Source organism: Trematomus bernacchii, unplaced genomic scaffold, assembly GCF_902827165.1.
Source record: "Trematomus bernacchii unplaced genomic scaffold, fTreBer1.1, whole genome shotgun sequence".
Lineage (NCBI taxonomy): Eukaryota > Metazoa > Chordata > Actinopteri > Perciformes > Nototheniidae > Trematomus > Trematomus bernacchii.
Window position 1 is genome coordinate 2882963 of NW_022987582.1, and position 27386 is coordinate 2910348.

General features: G+C 42.6%; 1 protein-coding gene across 1 annotated transcript in view; it reads right to left on the reverse strand.

The window, feature by feature from the left end:
• The window catches only part of galnt1 (UDP-N-acetyl-alpha-D-galactosamine:polypeptide N-acetylgalactosaminyltransferase 1), a 42676-nt gene that overhangs the window by 1272 nt on the left and 14018 nt on the right, over nt 1-27386 (reverse strand). Inside the window, exons 2-13 of the mRNA XM_034127952.1 lie at nt 24035-24147; nt 14357-14496; nt 14099-14267; nt 8402-8568; nt 7025-7152; nt 6840-6919; nt 5348-5518; nt 3327-3444; nt 2882-3062; nt 1069-1208; nt 833-931; nt 218-352 (exon numbers count right to left, since the gene is read on the reverse strand). Of these exons, the coding sequence (XP_033983843.1) occupies nt 218-352; nt 833-931; nt 1069-1208; nt 2882-3062; nt 3327-3444; nt 5348-5518; nt 6840-6919; nt 7025-7152; nt 8402-8568; nt 14099-14267; nt 14357-14495 (1527 nt within the window). The 5' untranslated portion in view covers nt 14496; nt 24035-24147. The remainder of the gene's footprint in view (nt 1-217; nt 353-832; nt 932-1068; nt 1209-2881; nt 3063-3326; nt 3445-5347; nt 5519-6839; nt 6920-7024; nt 7153-8401; nt 8569-14098; nt 14268-14356; nt 14497-24034; nt 24148-27386) is intronic.

Sequence of the window (27386 nt, forward strand, 5' to 3'; positions counted from 1 at the left end):
TATCGTTGTTTTTCATACGAAACACAACAATGATAAGACTCCATACTATATCACCTGTCTAGTCTGCAGAACAGAAACCAAAGTCTATGTACCTTTCAAGACCTGCATGAAAAACCCTCTGTGTTTGTGTTCATATTTGTACATTTACTGTACCAGTAAATCTGTATTCACAATGTCCTCACATACACCTTGTATGTTCACAGATTCTCCCACTCACCACGGAGTCGTAGTCCCAGAGCTGGTTGCCTTTGAGGTGATGGCACTTGAGCATCATGACGGGTCCGTTTAGTTTGGACACGTCGAGACACAAGTCGTCTGTCCTGATCTCCTTATTGGCCGTGTAAGAGAAAACCTGCACATAACAAACAGAAGTTTAAAAACACTACTACATTACTAAAGCCCCAACAGACTGGAATACTTTACCTGCTACTATTAGATCCCTTGCATCATTGGGTATGTTTAAGCATGCACTATCATCTCACTCTCAGCTGGTCTGCTCTTGTTATTGATGAAACTGATCTATTAGACACTACTGTCTATCAAATTGTAATGATTTTATGTGTTACTTCATGAATTTTACTTAACAGACTGTACGTGGTTTGTCCTTGTTTGTCATGTTTTGCTTTCTGTTATTTTGTTCATGTATGTCTGTAAGACGTTGCTTTTGTCAGGACCCCCTTGAAAACGAGATGGTGCATTTCAAGGGGTTTATCCTAATAAATACATTTCATCCTTTCTGTCAGTACCCAAAGCTAAGAACCATATTTGAAGGGTTGGAATATGAATCAAATCCTTGTTTTGTGTCAGTATGTTTCTTTCTTCCTCAAGATACCTGGTTGCCTCCCATGCCGTGGCAGTTGAAAATGCCGACTTTCTCATTCTCCTTGCGGGCCATGTTGTCCAGGCACTGGTTGGTCTCCACATTACGGATCTGAGCAGAGCACACATAGAAAAAAAAATATTATTGAGCCACACCTCTAATTCAAACAGATTCAGATTCATTGTGTCTGCTTGGATGTGAGCTAATAGGCAGTGAGTCACAGATGCATCTCTGTCTGAATGAGTTACCTCTCCCAAGGAGTAATAGTGTCTGGGGATCTGAGAGTCGGGGTAGACGTTCTCCAGGTACCAGCTGAAGGGTTTACATTGGAGCTTTTGTCTCAGACCCGTGCGAGACGTGATGTCACCGTAGTCCACTTTGGTCACACCTGGACACACACACACAAACAGACAGTAAAGGTTAGCCTCTATGGCACTAAACTACCTTCATAATGTCTGCTGACTGGCGGTTCAATCAATGTTACCATGTAAGGATTATTGAAGGACTTAATTGGTAAAGTACAATGAGGCCACACATTGATTTGAAACACCCAGACGCAAAAAGTTTTTATGTCCTTTCAAAAAGCTCCAAAAGGGCTATTGTTACAGTGACACATGAATATGAAATCTCTATAGACTAGGTGGAGCTTGCTTCCTGGCAGAGGGCAGGAGCTGCAGTCTGTTTGGTTTCATGACAATTACAAAAGAAGTCCCAAAAACATGTTGTTTTTATAAAAGTGTCCAAACATTTGAACCAGTCCTGCAGGCTACTTCACTTTGTTGCCAGTAGTTATGTGTGGTTCTAAACAATATATACTAAATAGCTTGTGTTGGGGTAGCGGCCCTGAGTATTCTGGTCAGATCCCTCTCTGATGAGTGTGAAGTATCCTCGCTGCACATTGTTATAGGCTGTGTTTGGTCGGACTAGCCAGTGAAAATGCTATCAAAGTTCTCCCGAAGAGCTGGAAACATCCCTCTAGCCTAACATGCAGCACAGCCTGGTTACAGATCTCTGAAATGTCCGCATTTCCGTTTTTCTTCAATGAATCATAACCGTCTAGTGTTGATTCCCCTGCTGGGAAACCACCAGAGCTAACCAGAGCCTAGCAGACAGCATTAAGAAAGGGAGAAACATCTAACTGCGACCGAGCCAGACATCTGCAGCAGAAATAAGGCTCAGAAATAGTAACAGCCTGTACAGGTTGCTGTGAGTGACATGAATCATCTTTAAGGCAGCATCCTCGATTGACATCGTTGTGAGTGCTCTGGGCATGGCTACCATTAACGTCTTCGGTGTGGACTGTTATTGACTTTGTAGGAACTAAGGTGTCCATCATATCAGACTGCTAATGGCAAAAAAAGACCCCTCCCAAAACTGAAAAGACTTACATGAACACTGGAAATGACTTCAAAACAAAATTATTGTTCACTCTGTCTATCAGGCCTCAGCTGTTAAGAGTCACAGCATGCAGGTGGGTAAGTGTTAACATTGCAGCATCAATTACTTTCCCAGCCTGCAGGGGGCCACATTAAAATATCAGCTGCTGTTACTTTTCTTTATTGTGAACCGAGCAGTTTTGGCCGACTCTGAACAATACCATTACAGCTCCGACGAGAGCGTGCTTCCTGCTAAACAATAATGGAATCATTGAGTGTGTTCCAAGCAAGTTTTTAAAAGGTGCTTAACCTCTAAAAATATTCTCTATTGAGTGTCTTTTGCTTTACTTTTGGCTGCGTCTCCTTTGCCAGCTTGTGTGTCTGTGTGTGTGTGTGTGTGTGTGTGTGTGTGTGTGTGTGTGTGTGTGTGTGTGTGTGTGTGTGTGTGTGTGTGTGTGTGTGTGTGTGTGTGTGTGTGTGTGTGTGTCAATAGATGCTTCGAGCGTGAAATTACTCGCCGCCCCCCCATCCCGCTGCAACCGCTGCAATATCGCACCGTCACCGGGTTAATGGAAAGATCACACCTGCTACAGAGATTACACTCCACACATGAGCACATGCATGCCTACTTTCATTAGCGCTCACACACACACACACACACACACACACACACACACTCACTCACCGGGGGAGATGATGTAGAAGAAGTTTTTAAATTCATCCATCCAGACTTCTGCCAGGCGTCGGTTGTTTTTGTTGATGATCTGTCCCGTTCCTCCAGGAAACGTGTAGGGAGTTGCCTTTCTGAACACATGGCCCACGTGAGAGCATGTGACAATCTCTAGAGTCCCACCGCACTGCCAAATCTGTGAAACACAACAGATTTGGCATTAACACACACATGGAGTATGTAGAATAACCACACTGTGAGGCCTCCGCTGGGAGAGGTCTGAGTTGTGACAGTCTGAATACGTTTGTCATGTTGACGCCTGACAGAGTATTAGCTAAGTCAACAATTTAGTCCGAGAAGTCAGTGTAATGTGAATGTGTGTGTTTCAGACACTCCTGAATGACTGCCAGTGCATGGAAGAATACAGTCATGTGAGTTGGCTGCGAGTGTGCTCACTCACTCTGAAAGAGATTTCCAGGTTTTCTCCTCCCCAGATGTCCATGCCCGCGTCATAAGTGCCGATCTCCTGGAAATAATCTCTGTCTATGGAGAACAAGCCGCCTGCCATGGTGGGGGTCCTGGAAAGAAAGGAGACCGGCGTGTAAATTGAGAGCAAGGTGGGTTAATGGCACTTAATTCACTGAAGGCCTGATTTTTAAGAGGTCACAGGGTCTCTTCGGATCCCATCAGGGTTTTACTTTACGCTGCGCTCCCTGTTTTTTGCTGTTTTCCTGTTTTTGCTCACCTCCCTGTTGTGTGTGAGTGTGAAATAGACTCGAGGCTCTACCCTATACTTCCCACTAAAAGAATGGTTTCCTTCTTTTTATATCATGCTTATTTTCTTAACTGCCTGTTTTGCTTTCATTATACATCCAAGTTCCCTTTCCAACACATAATACATCGCATACTAGCGGCCACACAGATGAGACATATCCTGAGTGCACAGAGGGTAAAGCGTTCGGCTGGAAGTAGGAAATAATAAGAAACAAAAACACAAGCCCATGAACAACACACACAGATGTTGTTTAACAACTATAAATAATATAAACCATTTATTTATATAAATAATAAACCACAATAATAGAAATGTGTGCTTTTCGTTTTACTTGAAGCTCTCTAAACCCTTAGCTTAACATTTCTTATTAAAGACATTCCTCTAAACAGTGACCTAAAAAGAGACGTCAAAAATGTGTTTATTTCACACTGTGACATTGAAATAAACACAAACATGCTACAATAAAACCAACAACTGTAAATACAGCGCAGTATTTTCTACTAAGAATTTAAACTTTTCTCAGCTTTCGGTCTGAAATAACAGCTCAGTCGACACAAGGTCATTCTGTGTGTTCAGAGGACTTTTTATACGTCTTCTTTAAATCTTGGATTCTCTTTTTTCTCCTCTAGCTTAAAAGGAAAACTTTCCAAATGACCTCAGACTTTTGCACAGTACTGTAAATTACAAGGTAGACGAGCCCATAATAACCAGTTCAGCTGTTAAGGTTTCTTCCTCTGCGTGACTGAATGAATCTCATCAGTGTAATGGCAGCAGGCCTGTAGCTTGTCATGCAATACATAATGAACAAAAGGATGTTGAATTAGCAGCTATTTTTACACCAAATGCAGACGTGAGAATCTGTTACTCTTTTCTGACTGATTCCATTTTACCGACTCATTTCCCACATGCTAATTCTGCACTACATGAACTATAATGGTGCTAACTGAAACCTTATAAACCGGCTTCATTCAGAATTCGTGTTTAAAATCTTCTCTATAATATAGAAAGATTTCATAACAGGACATGGCTTATGTAAATCATGTTATTAGTCTTAAGCACTTCATCATCATTTCCAACCCTGATCCTACAAACCATATTTGTTTTTTAGGCTGTCTCCAAAACACCCTTAGGAAAATGTTGTCATGCCTAACAGCCGCACAGAGCGTTACATAAGACATATTATGCGTGTGACCTTGAATAATGCCGTAAAGCGAGCTTAGAAACAAGAGCAGGAAGAAGAGATGATAGACAGGCAGGAATAAGCTCTGAGCCGTGAGAAATGATAGCAAAAAACAAGCTACACAGAGTCTTACATAACATAAGCATCTTGACTTAAGCCACAGAGGAAAGTTCAATCTATTCCGTGAGTGTTTCTGCCTAGAGAACGTTTTAAGATTATGAACTGTGGTAGAGTCTGATTGCTCAGTGCAAATCAATTGTGAATGCCTTTCAGCAACGCTCACGCTCTCAGGCTACAAGTTATTTTAAACAGCTGACTGACAGAGTTAGTGTGAATGATCATGTGGTACTTTACTAATGATTCAATCTTGTCCCTGTAGGCACATTCTCTTCTCACTTAACCACACAGGGAAGGGTGAGGGTCAGCTGCACAACATCACCCTGGGGCTGCTGGGGATTTAAAGGACGTTTCAAAGATTCCTCAAAAAGGCGAGGCCCACCCCGGATCCTCCCGCAGTATCACCCACCTGACGGGCAGCGTGCGGTCTCCTTTGCGGCGGTCCATCTCTCTCTGCGGTACAGGGTACCAGCGGAAGTTGAGCTTCCAGTTGAAGCCCCCGTACGTCATGTCGGATCCCGCCATGTACTCGAACGTGTCATCACTGATCACATCGATGATGGGGCACACCACCGTACTCCTACGACAAACATCAACATGGCACATTCATCAGCCTGCTGTCCATCACTCAGGTAGTCATCAATCACGAGTAAACCCTGTGTGTGTGTGTGTGTGTGTGTGTGTGTGTGTGTGTCAGAGTTCCCGTTAGCCGGTAATTACCGGACAATGACCGGTAAAATATGCTGAAGTCCGGCAAATCTAAATCTCTCCGGTCAAAATGTCCGGTCAAAATAATTTTCCCTTAGCGCAATACCGCATCAGTTGCGCCACTTATGTGACAGACAAGAATAGTATGTGACAGACAAAAGAGTATGTGACAGACAAAAATTGTCAATTCTAATGTCTAACACTTAATGTGGAGAAAGAGATGTCCTGTATGGGTTGATTGTGCGTTGATCTGTTGGTAATGCCTCGGGGTTCCGGTGGGCATGTAAACAAATGCATAATGCTGCGCTATACTTTGTGGCCTCATCCGGTTGCATAGCGACGCTTATTGTTTAGGTGTCTTTTAACAAGCAGGTAGTCATATCATTAGCTAGAACTAGCTAGATCTGATCGATATGGACATAAATGCGAGTAAAGTCTAATCTGACAGGAGAGAGAGATCGGCTGCTGCTGACGAGTCGACACGCAGCTCTGCATGATCCCCTGCAGCGGCGAGCAGAGCAAAACACACTTCAGGTTAGAAAATCACACGTAGCTATTTTAATTACCTCTCAAACTACCTAAACTAGTTATAGATATGTTTAGTTTTACTGTCGGGTCACTCATTACTGGATCCGCGAGCTGCATGATACTGACGGGCTGTCAGGAGAAGGAGAGAGCGCTCCGTTTATTATTCCCGCGTTTTTGTAAATTACTGTACACTTTTGAATAATGTAGTTAATCTACTATAATTAGTTTGTTTAATGTCGAATCATATCAATTTGTTTTAAAGCTCAATAAATAACAAAGAAGACCTTTAACCGGCACTTATCTAATTTTGTCCGGAAGATTTCAACTTTAACGGACATGTTGACCGGCAAAAAAATATTCTAACGGGAACTCTGGTGTGTGTGTGTGTGTGTGTGTGTGTGTGTGTGTGTGTGTGTGTGTGTGTGTGTTTGTGTGTGTGTGTTTATTTGAGCACCTAAAGCAGTAAACCAAGAATAAGTCATTAAGAATGAAATAATCACCGGGACAAGCCCCCTGCAGGCTCAACAAAAGTTTATTGATTTATTTGAGGTAGTCAGAGTTGTGTGTGTGTTGTGTGTGTGTGTGTGTGTGTGTGTGTGTGTGTGTGTGTGTGTGTGTGTGTGTGTGTGTGTGTGTATGTGGATGTGTGTGTGTATGTCTCTTACTTGTCTTGCTTGATGCGGGCGAGCAGAGGCTCCAGCCACCCTGTTGTGCATTCACAATGAGCATCCAGGAAGGTTATGACCTAGAAACATGGAGAGAAAACATTAGACAAACTGAGTGGTGCACACACCATATGGTGAGCAGATCTCTGGGTATGGAAGTCACATATGTGCATGAGCACACACACCTGGCCCGTGGAGAGCGACGCTCCCTTAAGACGAGCGCGAATAAGACCAGACCGCTGCTCCATCCTCACCACTCTGACCGGGACTTCCAGCCTCCTGACGTACTGCTCCAAGGGCCGCTTCAGGAAATCTTAAAATATACAAACAAACACATTTATGTAATAGAATAATGAAATAAACACACGTAAGCAAACAAGACAAACTCAGCTAGGGCTGTACCAATTGTCAAAATATATCAAATGTAGATATATTAATGTTATTACATTCAAAGCTACTATTGTCGTTTCCAATAAAGCTTTGAATGTCCTTCTTGCAAACAATAAATCATAAAATCTTTGATTAAAAATGTATTTTAATTTAATTAGTATTTTTTTATAACTTGTCAGTGGGTGCTTGAAATAGTGGAAGGCATTGGGAACGCAACCAGTTTTACAAACGCAGGAAACCTTGTTTATAAATGCCAACAAAACAGGATTTAATCTGAATATTTTGATAGAAACATGTTGTTCATTTTGAAAAAGATTGCAACAATTGGACTTTTAGACTTTTTTTTTCATAAAACAAGTCGGAAACAATCTCACTCAGCTACTTACAGTAAATCTACTCCTACAAATAACGATGAAAGGAGTGTAGCTCAATATTTATGTGCAAAAATAAAAGGTTGAAACACAATCAATAGACAAAAAACGCTGTGAGGGATTCACATTTTATTAATAAACTGAATGTCAGCATTATAAACAAAGCCTTAAAACGACTTGCCTCACAAACCAGGAGATGGATTTTAAGCCACTCCTCTAAACTATTCCTCTTGTAGCAACACAGATCAAAGGGAAGTGTGTGTGTTTTTGTATCTGTGAATGCGTCATAGCATGCCTGCAATCCCTCTACCTGCTGAGAGATCCCCCCCCCCACAGAAACACCCACGCCCTCTGATTTGCACCTCGAGGTCCCGTAGGGTGACATGGTGCTGCAGGGTGGCGGATGGGGGGGGGGGGAGATTGAGGGTAATAACAGAGTGTAATCCCTGCGGCTGGCGAATTAAAGACCTAATCTCCCCCAAACAGGGATTAGCAGCATTGCACAGGGTGGAGTGGCACACACAGGCCATATATGCTGACGGGCTGTTGGGCATCAGCAAAGACACACACACACACACGTGCACAAACACAGCTACACACACATACACTAGCCCGGCAAAGTCATACAGTAGCTCTGAAAAAAATAGGTTAAGCCTCGAACAAGGAGCAGAGGCACTGAAGGAATGATGTGCAGTGTCTCTGTGAGTGTGAGTGTGTGTGTGTGTGTGTGTGTGTGTGTGTGTGTGTGTGTGTGTGTGTGTGTGTGTGTGTGTGTGTGTGTGTGTGTGTGTGTGTTTATACCTCTCTCGCTGGCATCGTCCACCAGGACAATCTCCTCCAGCAGAGTGTGTGGAGAGCGGTCGATGACGGAGTGGACGGTGCGCAGCAGTGTGCTCCACGCCTCGTTGTGAAATACAATCACCACGCTGGTACGAGGAAGATTATCGGGGTATAGCTTGTTCTTGCACCTACAAAGAGAAAACAAAACATCAGAATACATTTTATTTTAAACTCTGATGTTGAGTGACAACTACAAATATGGAAATCACTTCAGGACTGAACAGACAACACGCAAATCACTAGAGAAACAATAAGAGGAAGTGTGAGAATTGCATCGAACACACACAGACATGTTATATAAAAGGAAACCACATGTGCAAGAAGTTGTTTGAACACAGACAAAACTGAGCTGACAGAGACAGAGCGAGAGAAGAGAAAAACACTGGTAGAGACATCACAATCTAGCCTCTGTCTAATCGTAAGAGACTGCTACAAAGAGCTGCAGCTGAAGTGAGTCCACACAAAGGAGAGCTGAACAAGAGTCAAATAACTGGGACTCAAACATCAACTCTATCGCATTAGTCAGTCATGGAATCACTACATTCATCAGATCATTGTTTATGGCCTCGTGAAAAAGCATATTTTATGGACTTCAAACGCTGAAAACAGATTATAATGAGCGAGCAGCCGAGCGTATATTCCCAAATTTAGACGGATAAAGATGGATACACAGAAATATTGGGTCAGCGTGGTGACAGTTGATTAGTGATGCTAATTAGAGACTGAGTCATTATCAGAGCACACACACATCACACTGTCTGATTGAGACACACAGGGAAGTACATGTCTAACAGAGGAGGCATGGAAAGATAGGAACTAGTGTCAGTGACTTATTTTTAATCCTTCTCGACAATATTCCCTGAGGTTTGCATTGTTTACGTCATTAAGTACAAAGGTTGACTTGTTTATGTAACCCCTGACAACATCCCTAAGCAGAATTATGGATTTAATATTTATCTTGTATCTCCCAGGCCGCCATGGGAGGAGTTTTTCTACTTGAGTATTAAAATCAGTTTGCAGAGAAACTAGCTTGAGGTTGCTCGTCTAACACATTGAACCCTTACAGAAGTTTTTTTTATTGTTTAGTGGTAAAGCAGCACACATTCCCACCTGGCTATCTATAAAAGTATTCTCACATGAATTTCCATAAAAGTCTCCTGCTGTATTTTACGATACTTTCATTATACGTGGTATACAGTAACAGAAGATTGAAGCCATATTGCAGCGTATAAACACATTCATTACTTTGGCCAATAAAACAGTTTGGGGTTGCAAGAAAGAGCATCTTGCGGGTTCCCTGCAAGAGTGATTGATGACATTTGAGGCAGTTTTATTTCGGCTGTGGTTAATGCTTGTATGCTGCTCATGCTCTTTCTGCATATCATGTATTTATTTTTGCCATGTATATAACTGCCATGTTCATAAATGTTGTATGTGACGGGACTACGGATGGAAATGAGCTCAAAGCTAAAAATCCGGCTCATGAAAGCATTATTTTGTTTAAAGTGTTCATCAATGTGCATTGTCCCGGTTCAAATAAACGTTTAAATGAAATGAAAATGACACTGCGTTATTTTCTCATAAAAGATGTCTCTGAATAAACTATGTGTCGCAAAGAAATTACAATTAAAATACCGTTTTGCAAAAGCTTTACAATGGTTTGTCCATCATGTCCACATTGTCGAAGAAATACAAGTCTGTCATAATCTTCTCACTGACCAAAATAAACAGTGCATTTTCTAGGAAACAGCTTTGAAAGAATGCTCATTGTAAACAATACACAGGAAACAGATTGATTGATTAGCACTGCAGATGGCAGAAAATATGTTAAATGTTACTCTCCAACAATAAAAAAAGAGAGAGACAGACACAGAGGCACACGGCTGTAGGTCCAGACACTCTGCAGGAAGCCATGATACCTGCAGGCACACTGTGTCTCATTCACTGTCCAGCACATGATTTACGCGTTTTTGTCAATAGTGAACTGCTCAAACTGCTAAAACCAGCTTATGATTTCCAAACTCTATCAGATTTAACTCTCAGAAAACCAAATGGAAAATGATCCCTCGTCATAACCCCCCCCCCCTCCCCGCGATCATCCAGAGCGCTGGAATGCTTCCTCTCTCCACCGCTGATCCTGACAGGAGGAATGTAAGAGCGACAGAGGAGAGAAGGTCAATAATACACTCTATCCTGCAGCTGCCTCCGGAGCTTGTTAAAAAACACACGCACACAGATTCTCAGTCTGCGGTTGCCCATACTCACTGCATAAAAGGAAAATTGATGATGGCACAACATGATTAACTGTAAAAACACCCTCTTAACTTTAATACACAGCGGTTCATTATTTGTTCTGCTCTCAGAAACACAAACAACAACTAAGACTGTTCACTTCTCAGACATGATTGTAACTGTGCAGCTGATGGCATAAAACCCTCTGTAACTCCAACAAAACAACATGTGTTGACAGATGATGGACAACACATAGTGTCACATGATGTGGATTTGAACAACTGAGGAGTGGTTGTGAGTCCAGTGGATCCAAAGAGTAAGTGGAGCAACATTTGGCAACGGCAAAGCACGGGTAATGAGTTACAGACTGTTTCTCCAGCCGGTGGATTGTGGGAAAAGTCACAATGGGCAGGCAGACAGGTTAGGATTTTACTGCTTTTGCAAATTTGACTAATTTAACTCACATATACACAGCCATACATGTATATAATGCATTCTCATAAAAATGCTGCAGTTAGGGTCTAAAAAAGGAGAAAATGCCAAGTTGTCTGAAAGGTGTGGTCACGGAAAGTGTTACGTAGTGTCATATATTGCAGCTCCACCCAACCACATGTATGTACACACACACACACACACAGAGACACACACACACACACATACACACTTCACTGTAATGTCTTGTCCTCTCCTGTTTTGTTTACACTCAATGACTGCACTGCTGAGTATAAGGAAAAAAAACATCAGGGAGTTTCCACTTCAAAGTTTGGGCTAATGGTGACCGGCATGACAACGATGAATTCATTCACGCAGTTTCCCTAAACCTTCTGATCCACACACACCACACTCACACACACCACACTGGCACAAACAAACACCATCGCACTCGTGCCTACCTACACACACAAACACATTGCCGTGCTTGATATTGACTCGGCCTTATCTCCTAATTGGAAAAGCAGATAGACGGAGAGAAGGCTGAGTGAAAACACACCTAGTAATCAACCCTCGCTCAAAGACTAAAACCCATTTCACGGATCAATGTCCCCTTTCTTTCCCGCCTGTCTTGTGTGCATATGCCCCCGCCTGTCAGTCTCGTGTCTGTCAGTCAGTCTTTCTGCCGATTGCTCTGAAAACCTTGATTACTGATCCATGCATGTTCCTCTACTGATGGCATGAAGGGGCAGAGGGGAGGCCGGGCTGGTTTCCATCTGTTTGAACTAACCTCGACATATCTTCTAAGCTGCAGGTCGGATGCACACCTGTCTGATGACTGAACAACCTGCAGCAACTGGCACTGGCAGACACTTAAGTGACACTAAACTCCTCTTTATAGAGAAGAAGGACTTCCAAATTGCACATATAACCTAGTATTATTGAAGTGAAATATAAAACGGGGCAGCGTGAAATGGCATCATTACCTCCTTAATGTGATGTATTTCCTTTTGAAACAGGACAATGTGGGATCAATCTTTTGGGTGAACTAATGGGCTATTAGTCGTGGAGAGAAAGGCATTTTTATTTTATAGGACAGGATGAAATGGGGAATTATTGAAAAATATGTCATTAATGTATTGGTTGGACCTTTTAGCTAATGCAGCACCAGGTCACCACGTAATAACACTGTCCCATTGGCACAACTTGTACTAATTCTAACTGGTTTTGAGTCTGCACTGTGTTCAATGTACGTGACAATGTGTCTCTTTGCATACTGACGGCGCATCTGTAGTTTGGTCCAGACAAGATAAAGGGACGATATATTGTTGCAAATGAGTTCTGGCCCTTTTCCTGTTCGCACTGGATTTTCTGAAAACAAACCAAAAGCCATAGGTAAGTTATAGAGACTGATGGGAATCTCATTCATGGAGAGTTTTGGCCGCTGTCATGATCTGGGTCATCGGTGTAACATGAAGCCGCGTTGGGGAAATCCCAAGCCAGTGACTCGGCATGCTGCACTCTGATACTCTTGATGTGTTACTTTATTTTCTCCTGTGTCACAAGGAGCTCACAAAGAAATACAGTATGCGCCTTCATACTGATTATATACTGCAAAAGAGGCTTAACAGCAATACTACAGAGAGAGATGACTACAGCTTTTGTATTCATAAACTGGCGAAGTAAACAGAACACAAACAGAACGGTTTGAACTGATTTTGACAGTTTTGATCAGGGAAATCCCACTCGTGCTACATTCATAGCTGATTTACATACATTTGCACATTGCTAATGCAGGCTTGCTTCCTGTACAGTTCACGATGAGCAGATGGTTCAACAGCAGTTTTGCTTTTTTTCCATTTGCTTTCAGATCACAAACAAACCGCAACAGAGTTTGCTCGTTTCTCAGACCTTGGTCCTTTCAGCGATGTTATTAAGTTCTCAGCAGGGTTAAATCGACAGCTTTCACACCAGCCCAAAGGAGTTGCAGTTAACTAACAAAGACTCATTTTGAGCACATAATGTGTACGATCACTTTATGGTATGCAGTTTGGACACTTTCTAGGAAGTTCATATGCCCATGGAAGCTGTCAGGCCACCACACCCTTTCTAATTCGCCGTCTGTGTTTTATCGTTTTAATCCCTTTGTAAAAGCACACTCTTTACTTTATCTTATATATAATTAGAAATATTTGCTGTGTTTCTACTGTAATGTCATCATTTATTGTCATTTTGTCTGAATTGCTCGATATTGTATTTCATTATATTATACCTAATATGCCCTTTAAAGGTGGGGTAGGTAATTTTGGAGAAACCAGCTCGAGATCGCTAGAATTTGAAAATACACAACCGGAAAAAAATCTGCCACTTCCTTACAGAGCCCCTCCTCCAACACACACGAACGCGCACATGACCAATGAGGGCACGAGATAAGTTTGTGCCCCGATGGAAGGCTGACAGGCAGGTAGGCCATCCAGTTATTTTAGCCGGGCCGGCTAAAATGATTGGTCGTGCTTTTTACAGTACTACGGCTTCCACAGATGACATTTTTTTATGAATTTTTTGTCAAAGCACTTAAGATATTCATTGTTATCGGGATGTTAAGAGCATTCCATGGAATATAACAACAAGTGTATCTCGAGCCGGTTTCTCAAACGTACCTACCCCACCTTTAATAAAACACTTAAAAAAAACGAAAAAAGGTAATTATAGTTTTTGTCGAGGTTATCCTATCTACCCTGACTTAGGCCTCTACACATCTGCTGTTCCGCCCTTTGTTGTTAATCCTGATTAACCTTTACAGAACAACTGTGGCTCACAGAGTGACTGATTGTGCAGCGTTCTGGCCAGACGTCTGGCTTGCGGTTTATAACGCATCACCAGTGTGCAATATTCCAACAGTGGATACCAGTGAAAGCCATTTTGAGTGGAGCTTAATGAGTGGAATAAGAGAAAGTGACAGGACAGATGATTAGCTGCAGGGAGGCTGCTCACCCCTCCAGGCGGACGTCAGGCAGTGACCGATTGAGAGCAATCATCTCCGAGGCCATGAGGTTGAACTGGTTGATCTTGAACATCTCCTTCATCTTCTCCTGGTTGTCCTTCGGGATCACCACCGGCTTCCCCCCTTCACCGGGCCCGTCCCGCGGCCTGGTCAGGGTATCTGCAGCAGAAACACACACATTAAACACAGGCAGATGACAGAGTGTGTCTCATTGATCACAGTTAATATGCACGGCAATATTCACTCACCTTGTCTCCCGGGCAGCCCTCTCTCCTTTTTGTCATCGCACTTGTTGCACTCGCTGAAGTAGAGCAGAATGAACATGTCCAGCATCACCCACACCAGAGAGGTGGCCAAAATCACCTTGCAGTAGGCGAACCTCCGCATCCTAATAAAGACATGAGACAGAAGTGGAAGAGAGAGATGTTTAAAGCTCTGGCTGAGGTGAGGAGTGATGGTTCACACAATCACAGTCTTGAGGAAAGCTCTGCAGAGGAGATCACACATATTTTTTACTCATATCTCCCCACTTCCTCCCATCCCTGCATCCCTGCATCCCTGTCTGTCTGCATCCCTGTCTGTCTGTCTGTCTGTCTGTCTGCATCCCTGTCTGTCTGTCTGTCTGCATCCCTGTCTGTCTGTCTGTCTGTCTGTCTGTCTGTCTCTTATCTTTTGGCTGTCAAAATGAGCACTTGCTGAATTTCTGTTTCACTCCAGATAAAAAACAGTAAATCGACATGCACATTTGTAACGTTTAGGTTGGCGTTTGTCACCATTATAAGCACAGTGAACATAGATATGTGTGTTTTGGACAGGATGTTTTATGATGTCTTAGCAAAGCTTCAGCTTCAGCTGATTTGAAGGCTAAGTTACACAGCGGAAACAGACATCTTCTGTGTCAGATTTCCTAAACACCCTGCAGAGTACAAGCCAATCTTCCCTTTATGCGTGTAACATACCAAATCCTTATGTGCTAAAGAGCAGTCGGAAACACTCACAGGTAAGAACACACACACAGAGCAGTGAGAGAGGAGCTGTGATAGTAATTGCTTTTCTTTGGCAGGGAGAGACAGACACAGGACACATTAAAATTCCTCTGCTCCCTTTCCCTCTCTCCTCCAACACCGTGTCTCCTCTCGTTGGCTGATTCTCTGCCTCACTGATCCCTCAGGTTGCCGGCACAAGCAGAAGGGAGAACATTAATTTGGCCACGGTGATTTCTCTCGTGCCCCTGGGAGGGAAAACAAATGTTTGTGCATAGCTAGCTTAGCTTAGCTTTGTTTAGCTTTGTTTAGCTTTGTTTAGCTTTGCTTATAGCGGCCACTGAGGATGAAGAACTGCAGAGCAGCATTTTCTAAATTCAACCTGATAGGATTCTGGCTGCACAAAAATGCCTCCCACAGCAGTTCTCTCAAAGTTTTCTTTTTTTCAGACGTTTGTGCCATGTGACCAGTTACAGCTGATTAAAGCTATGCAGTATATATTTTGTATGCATGTATGTATGTATGTATAGCAAGACATGTCTATAAGCAGAAATAACAAATGAATTAGGAAAAAACAATACTAACAACGAATAGCCAATATAACCATGCAAATTGTAATATATACTCGCAATGAGAGATGAGGTCTGCAACAAATAGTCAATTACAGCGAGCGCTATTTGTGAAAAGGTCAAGCAGACTGCTGCAGTTTGATAAAAACCCAATTACTGCTGACGGATGCTGAGCTGACCGCGAGACTTATCATTTCATAGTTCTCATGAGGCTTGTCGTGCAACTCACGGGAGTTTTGTAACCTTGCAAGATTTTATCTCTCAAGTTGACAAAGAAAAAAATAGGGCAGAGATACCACCAGTAGATAAGTCAAAAGCTTTGCTTGTAAGTACCCAGAGAAAAAGAGATAATTCAATCAAATCAAGTCAGCTACAGCAACAAGGGTTTTGACAAGGTTAATGAAAGAGCATCATGTTACATCAGTTTAAACTGGCACTCACACAGCTGCAGATTAAATCATGTTTTAAATGTCACCCTTGGTTTAATAGTATCTCAGTGGCCTGGCATCCACATAAAGAGCCATTCATTTGGCCGTGGCATTTTCTTTTTTATCATCCTCATATCAGCTTTCCTGATGCCTCAATCGAGACACTGAAACGCGATATGATTTAAAGATCACCAATTATGCAAAATCCACTTGTTCATGTCTTTTATACATAAACATGTGTCCCCTCTGTGTAAAGATATTCTGAAAGTTTCAGGAAAAAAGATTAGCTGACTTTTTGTCCTGATCCATTTATATAAAAACCTGTCTGAAAATGAGCTGATCAGATTTTGGCCAATTTGTGATGTCATAACGATGTTTTGGCTTGTGTAACCATTAGCCAATAACCAACCAAGGTAACCCCCCCCCCACCTTATCACGTGAATCTCCTCCTAGAGCACCATTGTGTTCTTTTTAACCAAATATCTCTCATGCCCCTTTCACACCAACGCAACTCCGGTTCAAGCTCCGTGCTAGAGCTTTTCTGGTTCAGAACCGGTTCTTCGGTTTAGCGCCGGCTCTTTTCACACCGCTCAGAGCCCGACTGGTGCTGCCGCTGCTGCGTCATGACGTCACAGTTTACGTCGCTGAGTTTCTCCCCAACGCCGGAGCTCACCTCACAACAACAACGGGCCGGGGACTGCGTTGCTTTTAATCATACGAAGCCAGATTAAATTAAATAACGACTTCTCCAACCTTATACTTTTCTCCAGAGTGCCGTGGTTCATTGTTTATTAATGTGTTTCAGCGGCATTTACCGACCGCTGCAGTGCTGGCCGGCTGCTCTTCCACGAGTGTATTCTCCCGTTAGCTCCGGGTTAGCTCACACGGCTCTAAAGTATTCACTGTCTGACTGTCACACAAGCAGCTGATACATATCCCCAGTTCCCCTTAAGTGAATGTGTGTCAGTCTGAATTGACGCTGTTTGGTGTCAGTCTGAATTGACGCTGTTTGGCATCACAACGCTGTTATGAAAGTTTCTCTGGTATAACATGGGTGATGTTAGCATAGCAACCGAAGCTAAACTGACTACTTGCTAAGCAGTTTTCTACAGGCACTTTTTACCGACGTATTTTTCATTATGATTCTACTTGTGATAGTCGGACATGACAACCTGTGCAGCCCATGTATTGATTCCATCCGATAGCTGCTATAATAACAAACAAAACGTCTGCCTGCTCTCCACAATGATCAATAACAGCGAACGGATGGTCAAAGTAAGGTACAAATAAACAGAATCACACGAAGCCTGGTTAGTGTTGCCTGACTTTATAAAGTGTGTTTTTTTTAACAAGTGTGTGGTTGCGTTCTAGTCACTTTGCTCAGCACTACTGCTTGTTACAACTTTTATTTGCCGTACTCGCCTTAAGTGTTAGCTCAGGTTAATCTCGCCCCCCTCCGACGTAAGCGTGACGTATGCGGTTCTTGCTTCTAGACGGACAACTTTTTGGTGCTCGAAACGAACCGGATTCCGGAGCTATGACGCTGCTCCGCTGCGGTGTGAACAGGAAAACCCGGTGCTTTTCAAGCACCAGCTCCGAACCGGCCCTGAAACACCGTTGGTGTGAAAGGGGTATCAGAGGGGCGTGGGGAGTGGCTCCTTATTTTCATCTGAAGTAACAGACAGAGAATCAGCACTTTTGAAACAGGACTGAAACAGAGGGGATTATGGGATGCTACGATGCATGATCTGTTTGGTATTTTGAGCAAAACACTTCAGAGACAGGTTTTGTATATATCTGAGACCTATCATATATTGATGAAAAACAGTATAATAGGGGACCTTTAAATATAACATGTTTTAAATTGATTGGGATGGTCTAATGAAACACAAGTAAAATACATATACAGCCCAACAAATAGACTTAGTTTTATTGTCACTTATACAATCAATCAGCTTATCAAGTTAACGGACAGATAATCCGCTAATAATAATAATAATAACAGATCGTGATTTCAGCTTTATTATTTTAAGAATTTGCTGCTTTTTGTTATGTGAGAACAACCCAAATATCTTTATGATTTGGATTGAACTTGGTCAGGCAAAGGAATTCCAGCACCTCATGTTGGGCTTGTGAAGTTTTTTTCTTTTTAAATAATGGATAAATCAAGAAAATAAAAAGCACAATAACTGACAATTAAAATATGTGCGTACTGCACAAATGCATGGCAATTTGTGTGGCTGAAAGTATAATGAAATATAAGAAAGAAGTATAATTTATGAAATCTAGGAATGTTAAGATAAATGTTAACAAAGTTTCAAATCCCCCACCCCTCATGAAGTAAATGTATAGCTAATAATGTCACCTTTTAATTCCTAGTTTCACAAGAACCTAATTTACCGTGTGTGATGATTTTCACACAACATCCTGTGTGTGTGTGTGTGTGTGTGTGTGTGTGTGTGTGTGTGTGTGTGTGTGTGTGTGTTTTAGTGGCATGTTCACACCATTGATTGCAGTTATGGTTCACCCACTAAGGTGTTACTATGTGAGCAGTAAGTGTAGAGACACCACATTTGTGACAGATGAGTGCAATAGTACGATTCTGTATCTTAACACAGCTTGGTTTGTTCACCTTATTTCTTTGTCATACAACCTGTATCTGTATTTTTTTGCAAGCCAAAGTTCAATATCCAGGTTATCTCCATTTGTCATTATTTGTAACCTTACACATAACAACATAGATGTGGTAAAAACCCTATCTAGTATGTTCCTTTTAAGTAACTGTTTGGAAATGTAACAGATCCTCCCAGATTTCCTCAAAGAATCAAATTGCTTGTCTCACTGTATGCCTCACTCCTCCTAAAATTCTTGAAATTCCAGGATCAGCAGGAAGCCTGAAATCAGTCTCTGCTCTACAGTCTCTCTCCTCTCAGTTTGTCTGACCGCTGCTTGTACCGGCCCGGCTTGACCTCCAGCAGAAACATGATAAAACCTGATATCACAGCAGAAACTTGGATCCTTTTCACCTTTCCTGGCGCACAGGCAGAGCTCGGCACATATGCCAAACACATCACAGCACACTGGAGCGAGACACGCTCACATGGAGGCACTCCGCCACAGAAAAGCACACATATATTCTTGCTCACAAAGTCGTGTGAAAATGCTGTCAAGAGATGTCAACTGCTTTCTCTGAATGCTATTTGATCACAGCGGATGTAACACAAGTCGACAGCAGTGCTCCAAGCAGCAGCAGAGGAGATGTATAAACATGTACATTGACTTAACACACTTCTCAACCGCCATGTTTCAGCTGTGCTTCTTCAGTCACTGTTTTTCGAATCAGGCATGGCAGAGGACACCTTAGGTCTCCTCTGTGCTCACTGCAGCCCCGGGCCCTGCTCCTGTGTGTGTGTGTTGCATGTGTGAGTGTGTGCCAGTTTAGTTTATGTAGGCGCTAGTCTCTTTGAAGTCTCTTTTAAAATGCCTGGCTCCCTACGACACACAAATCTCCATCTGCGCGATCTCTACCTAATCCATTAACACATCACGTTCCCTCCATCTTTCTTTTATTTCTCCATCCTTGCTCTTTCTCTCTCAGCCACCCCACCCCCACTCCCCTGTTCGTCTCTTAGTGATGTCGTCTCCTTTCAAGAGCGGTTGCCATCACTACTTCCCTACAAGAACACAATTTCCCCCTTCACATCCTTCCCTGTGTCTCTCTTCATATCCCCTCCTCTCCTCTCCTCCACAGGCTTAATCCCTCTTTAGAGATTGCACAACCAAAGTTTCTCACAACCACTTGGAAAAACTGTGGAGCGAGAGGATCCAGGACTTCACTCGCTTCACAATTTATGACTTGGAGCGGGGTGCCTCCTTCTGGGGTTTTCATGTTTATATGTGTAACAGAAAATGAAGAGGGCGGAGAGATAGTGTTTAGATGAGGGAGTGCCAATGAGAGAGGAGGATTTATGAGTTACTAATCAACACAAAGTTTGCGCTGCTAATTCATATAATAAACGACAAACTGTTTATTTGCTTGCTCTCAGAACAGCCTAGTTTATTCTTTATGAAACCAGATGCCTTTTAATCAAACCACTCTCTCCGTCATAAAGAAGTGTGTGAAAATGCTCTTTGAAGCACATTCAGTGAGAAAACTGAAAACTAGAGATGGTGCTGTTGAAGTAGCTGTCCTTTGCTAATGTAGGCTTGATAAACTCTCTGATGGGAGTGGCGATTTTCAGAACAGTTCAACTGGAGCAGGACGAGGCTAATATTAGGGAAGCGAAACAGAACAAGGCCGCCTGAAGCCCCGCATTGCTGGCTCTCTATGGAGTAGCTGATGTAAACTGCTGCTACTGGCAAATAGGTTGGGGTCACTTCATTTACCGTTCATAACCTTTACTGCAGAACAGAGACTCCATGAAGCAGGAGAGAGAGAGAGAGAGAGAGAGAGAGAGAGAGAGAGAGAGAGAGAGAGAGAGACCTGCTAATGTTGATAGAGAGAAACAGTGTGTCCACGGCACCTGAGGATATATTCATAGAATGCATTCGTACTGCAGATCTACCATGTGTGACTGAATTCACATTTATGTATTGCTTCGTACATTTACAAGATGTGCTCCAGGGTTTTATATTCAATGTATTTCATCTCGTAATACAAGTTTTTACACTTAACCTTTAGCGAAAAAGAGCAGACGGTAGTTTCACACTGAAAACACCATAAACAGTTATTTTATGAATGGCGCAATAGTTTAGTCTGTAATAGGAAATTGTATTGATCACAAAATGAGAATGGCCAGGAACTGCATGTATATGTAAAATAAATTCCTTTGACTCATGACAGGCTTTGAATATTAGGGCTACCTCCTAAACATTGATGATGTAAATTAGCATTCTTCAAGCCACTCTTCCTTTTTCAAGCAAGGCCATTGTGGATGGAGCATCCAAGGATAACAGCATCACAGTGTTTACACTTTTACAAACACAATCTTGTCTTAAAAGGACCTGACTACAAAGCTACAATGGAGAGGAAATTGAAGCAGAGAGGGTGAAAGAAGCAGAGACGGTAAAGGAGGGCAACTCGATTCAGTTTGTTGCTCCGATGCTCTTTGCTCCTACACCATTTTGACGCTTGTTTACCTTCTCCACTACCGTTCGATATGATTGACAGTTTGACACTCCAGTTGAAACCTGTCAGACGCCATAGAAGCAGGAAGCCCCTAAGTGCGCCAAGATCTGAGGCACTCTTCTCTTTGTGTAGAAATGTGTTCAGCATCACAAATGCTGAACAAAGACAATAAAAGAAATTTGCGATCAATTTAAACATGATATTCGTGTTTCCTAATAGTTTTATATTTACTATATAAACTATATATATATATATATATTTAAATAGTTAAAAAAGCAAATATTGATTGAAAAATAAAACTTCTTCAAACAATAATGAACTGATATAATGTATGGTCTAAAGCAGCGGTTCCCAACCTTTTTCAACTCAGGGCCCACTTAAGAATCTAAATTTTTTTCGCGGCCCACATTCAACCATAAAATGCTAAAGAGCATAAGAGGCTAAATGAAGTTCTCAGAGTACTTTTTATTTTAATTAGAAAAGGAGCTGGCCATCCGTAACAAACAGACATTTTTATTACGAGGTTTAGTTGAATACTCGATTCTGATTGGTCAATTCAGAACATGTGACATGTTGTTAATCCAGTAGAACAGACCGCTGTCAAGGACTGTAATGACCGTTGCTAAGGAGGATCAAGAAAGAAACAGGAAAAGAGGTGAAAATAAAAAAGAATCTTAATAATGAAATGTTTCCACACAAATCATAATGTTTTGCAAATTATTTGGCGGCCCACTTGCAATGCCTTCGCGGACCACTAGAGAACAAGTATTGGTCAGACAGAAGGGAGAAAGAAAGAAAACTCAGTGTAAGGCAAAGAGTGAAGCAGACAGAACTGCCCATGGCAGCGTAAAAGTCCCAGCTGGAATAGATTACCAATGCAAAGCTTGGCACAGGAGCAAAGTGGAATTAAACACTTCAATCTCCAATCACTCGCTTATTTTCGGCCAAAATCAATACACATTATTGTCACAGGGGGTGTTCCCTTGACGGTTGGAGAAAGCGCAGCAGCCTGGCTCTTCAGTCCCAGCAAACCAAAGACACACAGGCAGGCATTGCAACGGATATAAGAACACACAAACCACAGCATCGTGCCTCTTGGTCTGTGTGACGCCAGTGGGCTCTAATTGCTTTTTTAACATCTCTCATATCATACCGAGTGGAGGTTTTGTTTACACTGATCGGCACAGTTGAAGAAAAAAGTCACAATAATACTATTTACATAATTAACAACTGGTGTTTACAGGGTCATCCACAATCACAAACACACCCTGATCAAATCCCAATTCTTACAGTCTGAGCAGTTTGACCTGTAGGTTAGTGTGTCTGGCCTCTGCTGTGTGTCAGCTGCTCTCAGCGTTACTTCTACCGCTACGTGTGTCAAGCAGGCCGGATTTACGAGGCTCTTGCATCACAGCGGGGCTTCCCTGTCTATTAACCTCTACAGTCTACAGTCTACCTGGATTCTTTGAACATAAAGATTTGGAATATGTAAAAAAACATTACTGTGCTTTTACTTTCTAGTATTTTGCGGCAGATTGAATCATGTACAGCCGCCCTGAGCAAATAAGAGCAATGTCCCTGAATCTCATTACAGTATCTGGAAATCAATATTTCATACAATTATTTGTTCTTCGAGAATTGTTGAGTACCATTTCTACTGAGAAATACTTGAAAGGAACATGTTCAGAAGATAACATTTCAGCATGCATTAACATACCAGTCATTAAAGAAACTCAGAAACTTGTGACCCCAAAGGAGTAAGTAGTACATTTATATACGCCCGCAACACATCATCGACCACACACATCAGGAAGAGACACACGTGTGTCACCTCTGTAAGCAAGCTAAGGCAAAGGATGCAGTGTTCAAATAGATTTGTTTTTTAAACAAAAGAGTGATGGTGGATACAACCCTGCGCCAGTGGAAGCTCCTAAGCGTATGGTGATGGAATATGACCCTGAATATATTCATTGTGCATGCATAATGGCAGGCAGTGATGGGTTAAAGGTTAGCAGAATATCTATTTCCTTCATTATAGCTGAAAGTTTAACACATATGCACACAACACATATCAACTCTATGTATCCAGACACATAACACTTTCTACTGTAAAAGGTAAAGGATAAAGAAAAGAACATGCCTGATTAGTCTAACAACCACAACTGAAAGCATCTGCAGTGACCCCAAGCAAGACAGTTACATTATTCACTATGGATTTGGTTTGTTAGTCCCATGTTAATAAAAAAAAATACAGCTACATTACTAACAATCACTCTACCAAGTCTATCTGTGATTTGGAAAATAAACAACATCCACATCCTAATACATTACAATGTGTATTAAAAACCTCTCTCTTCAATGAACATTGACCCGAGGCGTTTTCTCCCACTGCAACAGAAAAGGCTGTTCGTAAAGGAAGCTATTATTGAATCTGAAAAGCAGTTTGGACTCTGCTAAAAGAAGTAATACCCAGAATAATACAACATTAACCATAGTATTGCGAGTTCAGAGATAGGTATAAACATACATATTATACAATATGCTTGAGCGACATCAACATAACCAAAAGCTGTCGGAAGAAGGTTGAGGTGGTGGAGGGAGATGCAGCAGCACGCGTTGAGGGCACGAGTTAACCAGCAGAATAACAGTGTGGACTGACAGGTTATCTTGAATGATAAACTTCTGAAATAAACATTACATTAACTGTCTTTTCTGCAAGTCATTTTTTCCGTATTGCAGTTCTTTGTCTGTGGAAAAATACATTGTGATCATTTGCCAACTGTAAAATATATTTGACCCCCATCATTCATGCTCATACCTGTCCAAGTGACTAACGGGCTCTCTGGTCAGATGTGCAGGGTGCTCCACCAGCAGAGGGGGCGGAGCTTCAGAGATCCCACTTCCTCCTTTGCGCGTCACTCAAACATGCTCCTTTAACAAAAGAGAAACAGACACAGAATAAAAACATGGTTTCAGTGCGGATAAACAGTAAAACAGCAGCATGCATGTAAAGGCAGCAATGCAACACATCTCGTGTGATCTTAAACCAGAGAATCTGAGCCAGGGAATAATCTGAAGGATCTTTGTATTTATTTATCTCTTTAACATTCCAGTTACAGTATGTGGATTGGGGGTTGTGGTCAAACAGCTCGAGAAAGAGAGCAAAACTGTTCCGATCGCACCTCGGATTGCCAAACCACCAAAGCAACCACAGGAAGCCCAGAGAGAGAGACTGTCAGTCAACGGCCTCAAACATACTTCCTGGCTGTGCTCGCACAATAATAACACTTATCTCTCTCACACTATCACACAGTCAGAGTCACAATGTCACCAGGCATGTTTCCAGTTACATCAACACTTCCCCGGTGTTGGTGGAAATGCATCATCCTCTTTCAATCCAACCTTTATGAAGAGAGGACTCTGGAAACTTTTCAGTCGTTTACAAACTGCCAGCCTGGCTGTGTTTTTCTTTACATTGTGTTAAAGGAGAGGTGTCATGCTTTTCCGGTTATTACCCGTCCCCTTGTGTGTTATGAAGGTTTTTATGCATGTAAACGGTGTGCAGAGTCAAAACCCTCAAAGTACACCCTATAGCTAGTACAACTCTAAAGGCCCTGACACACCAGGCAGTCACCAGAGAACTCGCCGACACCGACATCGACTGTTGCATCGGCGAGTTCTCCTGCGTCTTGGCCATGTGTCGCACTGGAACACACCACAAAGACTTCAGCCGAGGACGTACGAACTGCGCATGCGTGAGTGGCAATAACTCTCCTTACCAGCAGGCGGCAGTAGTGTGTATCCGTCATTCAAAATAGGCAACAACCGGAAGAAAGAGAAGAAGAACAGACTGATATAAACAAACAAATAGCGTGTGCGTTCCATTTTCACTCTCGTCCATCGAAAACATGTTTTAGAATATAAAAATACATGAATGATGAAATGAGCACATAAAGTGCAGACATACTATAAAATCACAGTTAATAGACCTGCATCTGATGATCGCAGTGTTCTGGCGGGTGTGTAGTTTATTGAGTCAGCAATGTAGTAATGTAATAATGGCCACTTCTTGCTAAATTTACATTTCCATGTGATGCTTTTATCCGAGGCGACTCACAATAGGTAAATGAACAGCAGTAGACAGTATCTCATTTACTTAGACACTGTACTTAAGGACAATGTTGAGGTACTTGAGACTAATCCTGCAACTTTATACTGACAAATAAACCGATGAGATGAAAAACCGGACTTGACCAAACAAATCACGGAGCTCTCAGCAGAGGACAGCCGGGGACGCTCCCGCCGATATCAGAGATGTCCCTGCTATGTGTGGGAGGTAAGAGAGGATATTTAAGGGCTATGTTTGATGTCTTTAAGTATCACCTGCTGGTGTTTAGCTGCTGTCCTGTGCCTTCTTAAATCGTTTGTTTACGTCCCTCACTTCCGTTTCGCTTCTCATTTGCTAGCTGAACAGCTGATCAGAGTGGTTTCTTGGCCCGATAGCTTGTGTCCGACGGGTGTCGACCGTGAAAGGCCAAATAAGGCGTGTCACGGCCGAGGGTTCGGGACACACCAAAGTGACTTTGGGCGACAGGGCACGCTTCATCGCCAGACAACCGAAGACGGCCGATATCGGCCTGGTGTGTCTGGGCCTTAACACAGAAAATACCTCCCCAAAACGCCTCGTTGGAGATACGTCATTGTCCATTTGATTCTTCCGGGACGGCATGATGTCAAGCCGTACCCGGAACGAAATGGACCAATCCGTGGAGCCGCTACGTTACGTCCGCGGAGCCGTTACGTTAAGCCCCCGCTGATTGGTCCAAATTGACCAATCCACGGACTTCCTCACACACACATCTGTGTGCAGGGAGCAGGCAGCTCAGCTGATTTCTCCTCCCTGGCTGCAGGCTGATAACAGACAGTTGGGATCGCGGCAAAATTCTCTCTGCAGACCCATTCTCACAGCGTTTATCAACCTTTTTCTTACTCAATATCAAGCCACACTTATTGTTTTTACTTCGGCTGTGACTTTGTGTGTGCTCAGGATGAGTTTGGCTGTGTTTCGCTATGTATCCTAAACAAGGAAACAACACCTCCACGGAGCTCAGCGCGATTCACAACGTCCCGACCAATCAGAGCACACTGTGCTCACAGGGAGGGTGGGGGCTGGAGCTTTTGGAGCTACAACGAGCCGTTAAAGGCAGAGAGTGAAATTCAGTGAATACAAGTAGTTTACAGAGATGCTGTATGAGGAACCAATGTGAGTTTGGAAAAATGCACAGTATGAATCTATTCTAGTAGACCTCAACAATGGAATTATGATCAGTGGAAATGGCCATGACATGTCTCCTTTAAATCAATCGCCCTTAATCCTTCCACACCCACTTCAAGGTCAAACCTAACTAAATACTTTCTGCCAGCCTTGGAATAAAAAACAGAAAGGGAGAGACGACAGAGGGATGGAGGAGAGGAGGGATATTAGGATCGACAAATGACAGATTCTCAAATCTGCTCATTTCACAGGATTACTGTTTTAAAAAATCCTCAGAGACTAAAGATGGGTGTGAATATGACTCAGTGTAGGCATACATGCATGTGTTTGTGCATGAGTGTGTGTGTAAGATGTGAGAGTGTGTGTGTCCTTCATCTGGTCCTTGGCCTACTTTAAAGCCAAGTCATCACGCCTAATGGGGCCTCATATTGCCAGCCTGTGTGTGTGTTCAGAGTTTATATTACAAAAAAAGAAGCATACCATAAATCTCTCCCTGCCAGCCCACACACTCCTGCGTTAGTGAGTGTGAGGAGGCTGTACTGCAGTGCAGGTATGCTCAAGTGTGTGAAAGGCCCTAACAATCAAAAGGTGTCTGTGTGTCTCATCCTCCTCTCCTCCCTACTTTTATCTTTCTCTCTCTTCCTCTGTCACAGGTCATACACTGTCTCTCTTTCCATCCCTCTTTCCTCTCTCCTTTTATCTTACACACACCTACACAACGTTTGAGTGGAATGTAATCCATCTGCAAATTGGAAGCAGGACAAGCAAGAGCTTCTATAATAATCATCAGATTCCCCAGACAATCACAAAATAAACCTACAGAACACCACACACACACTCACACACACTCACACACACACACACAACACTGCAGCACAAATAGCAACCATTCTCT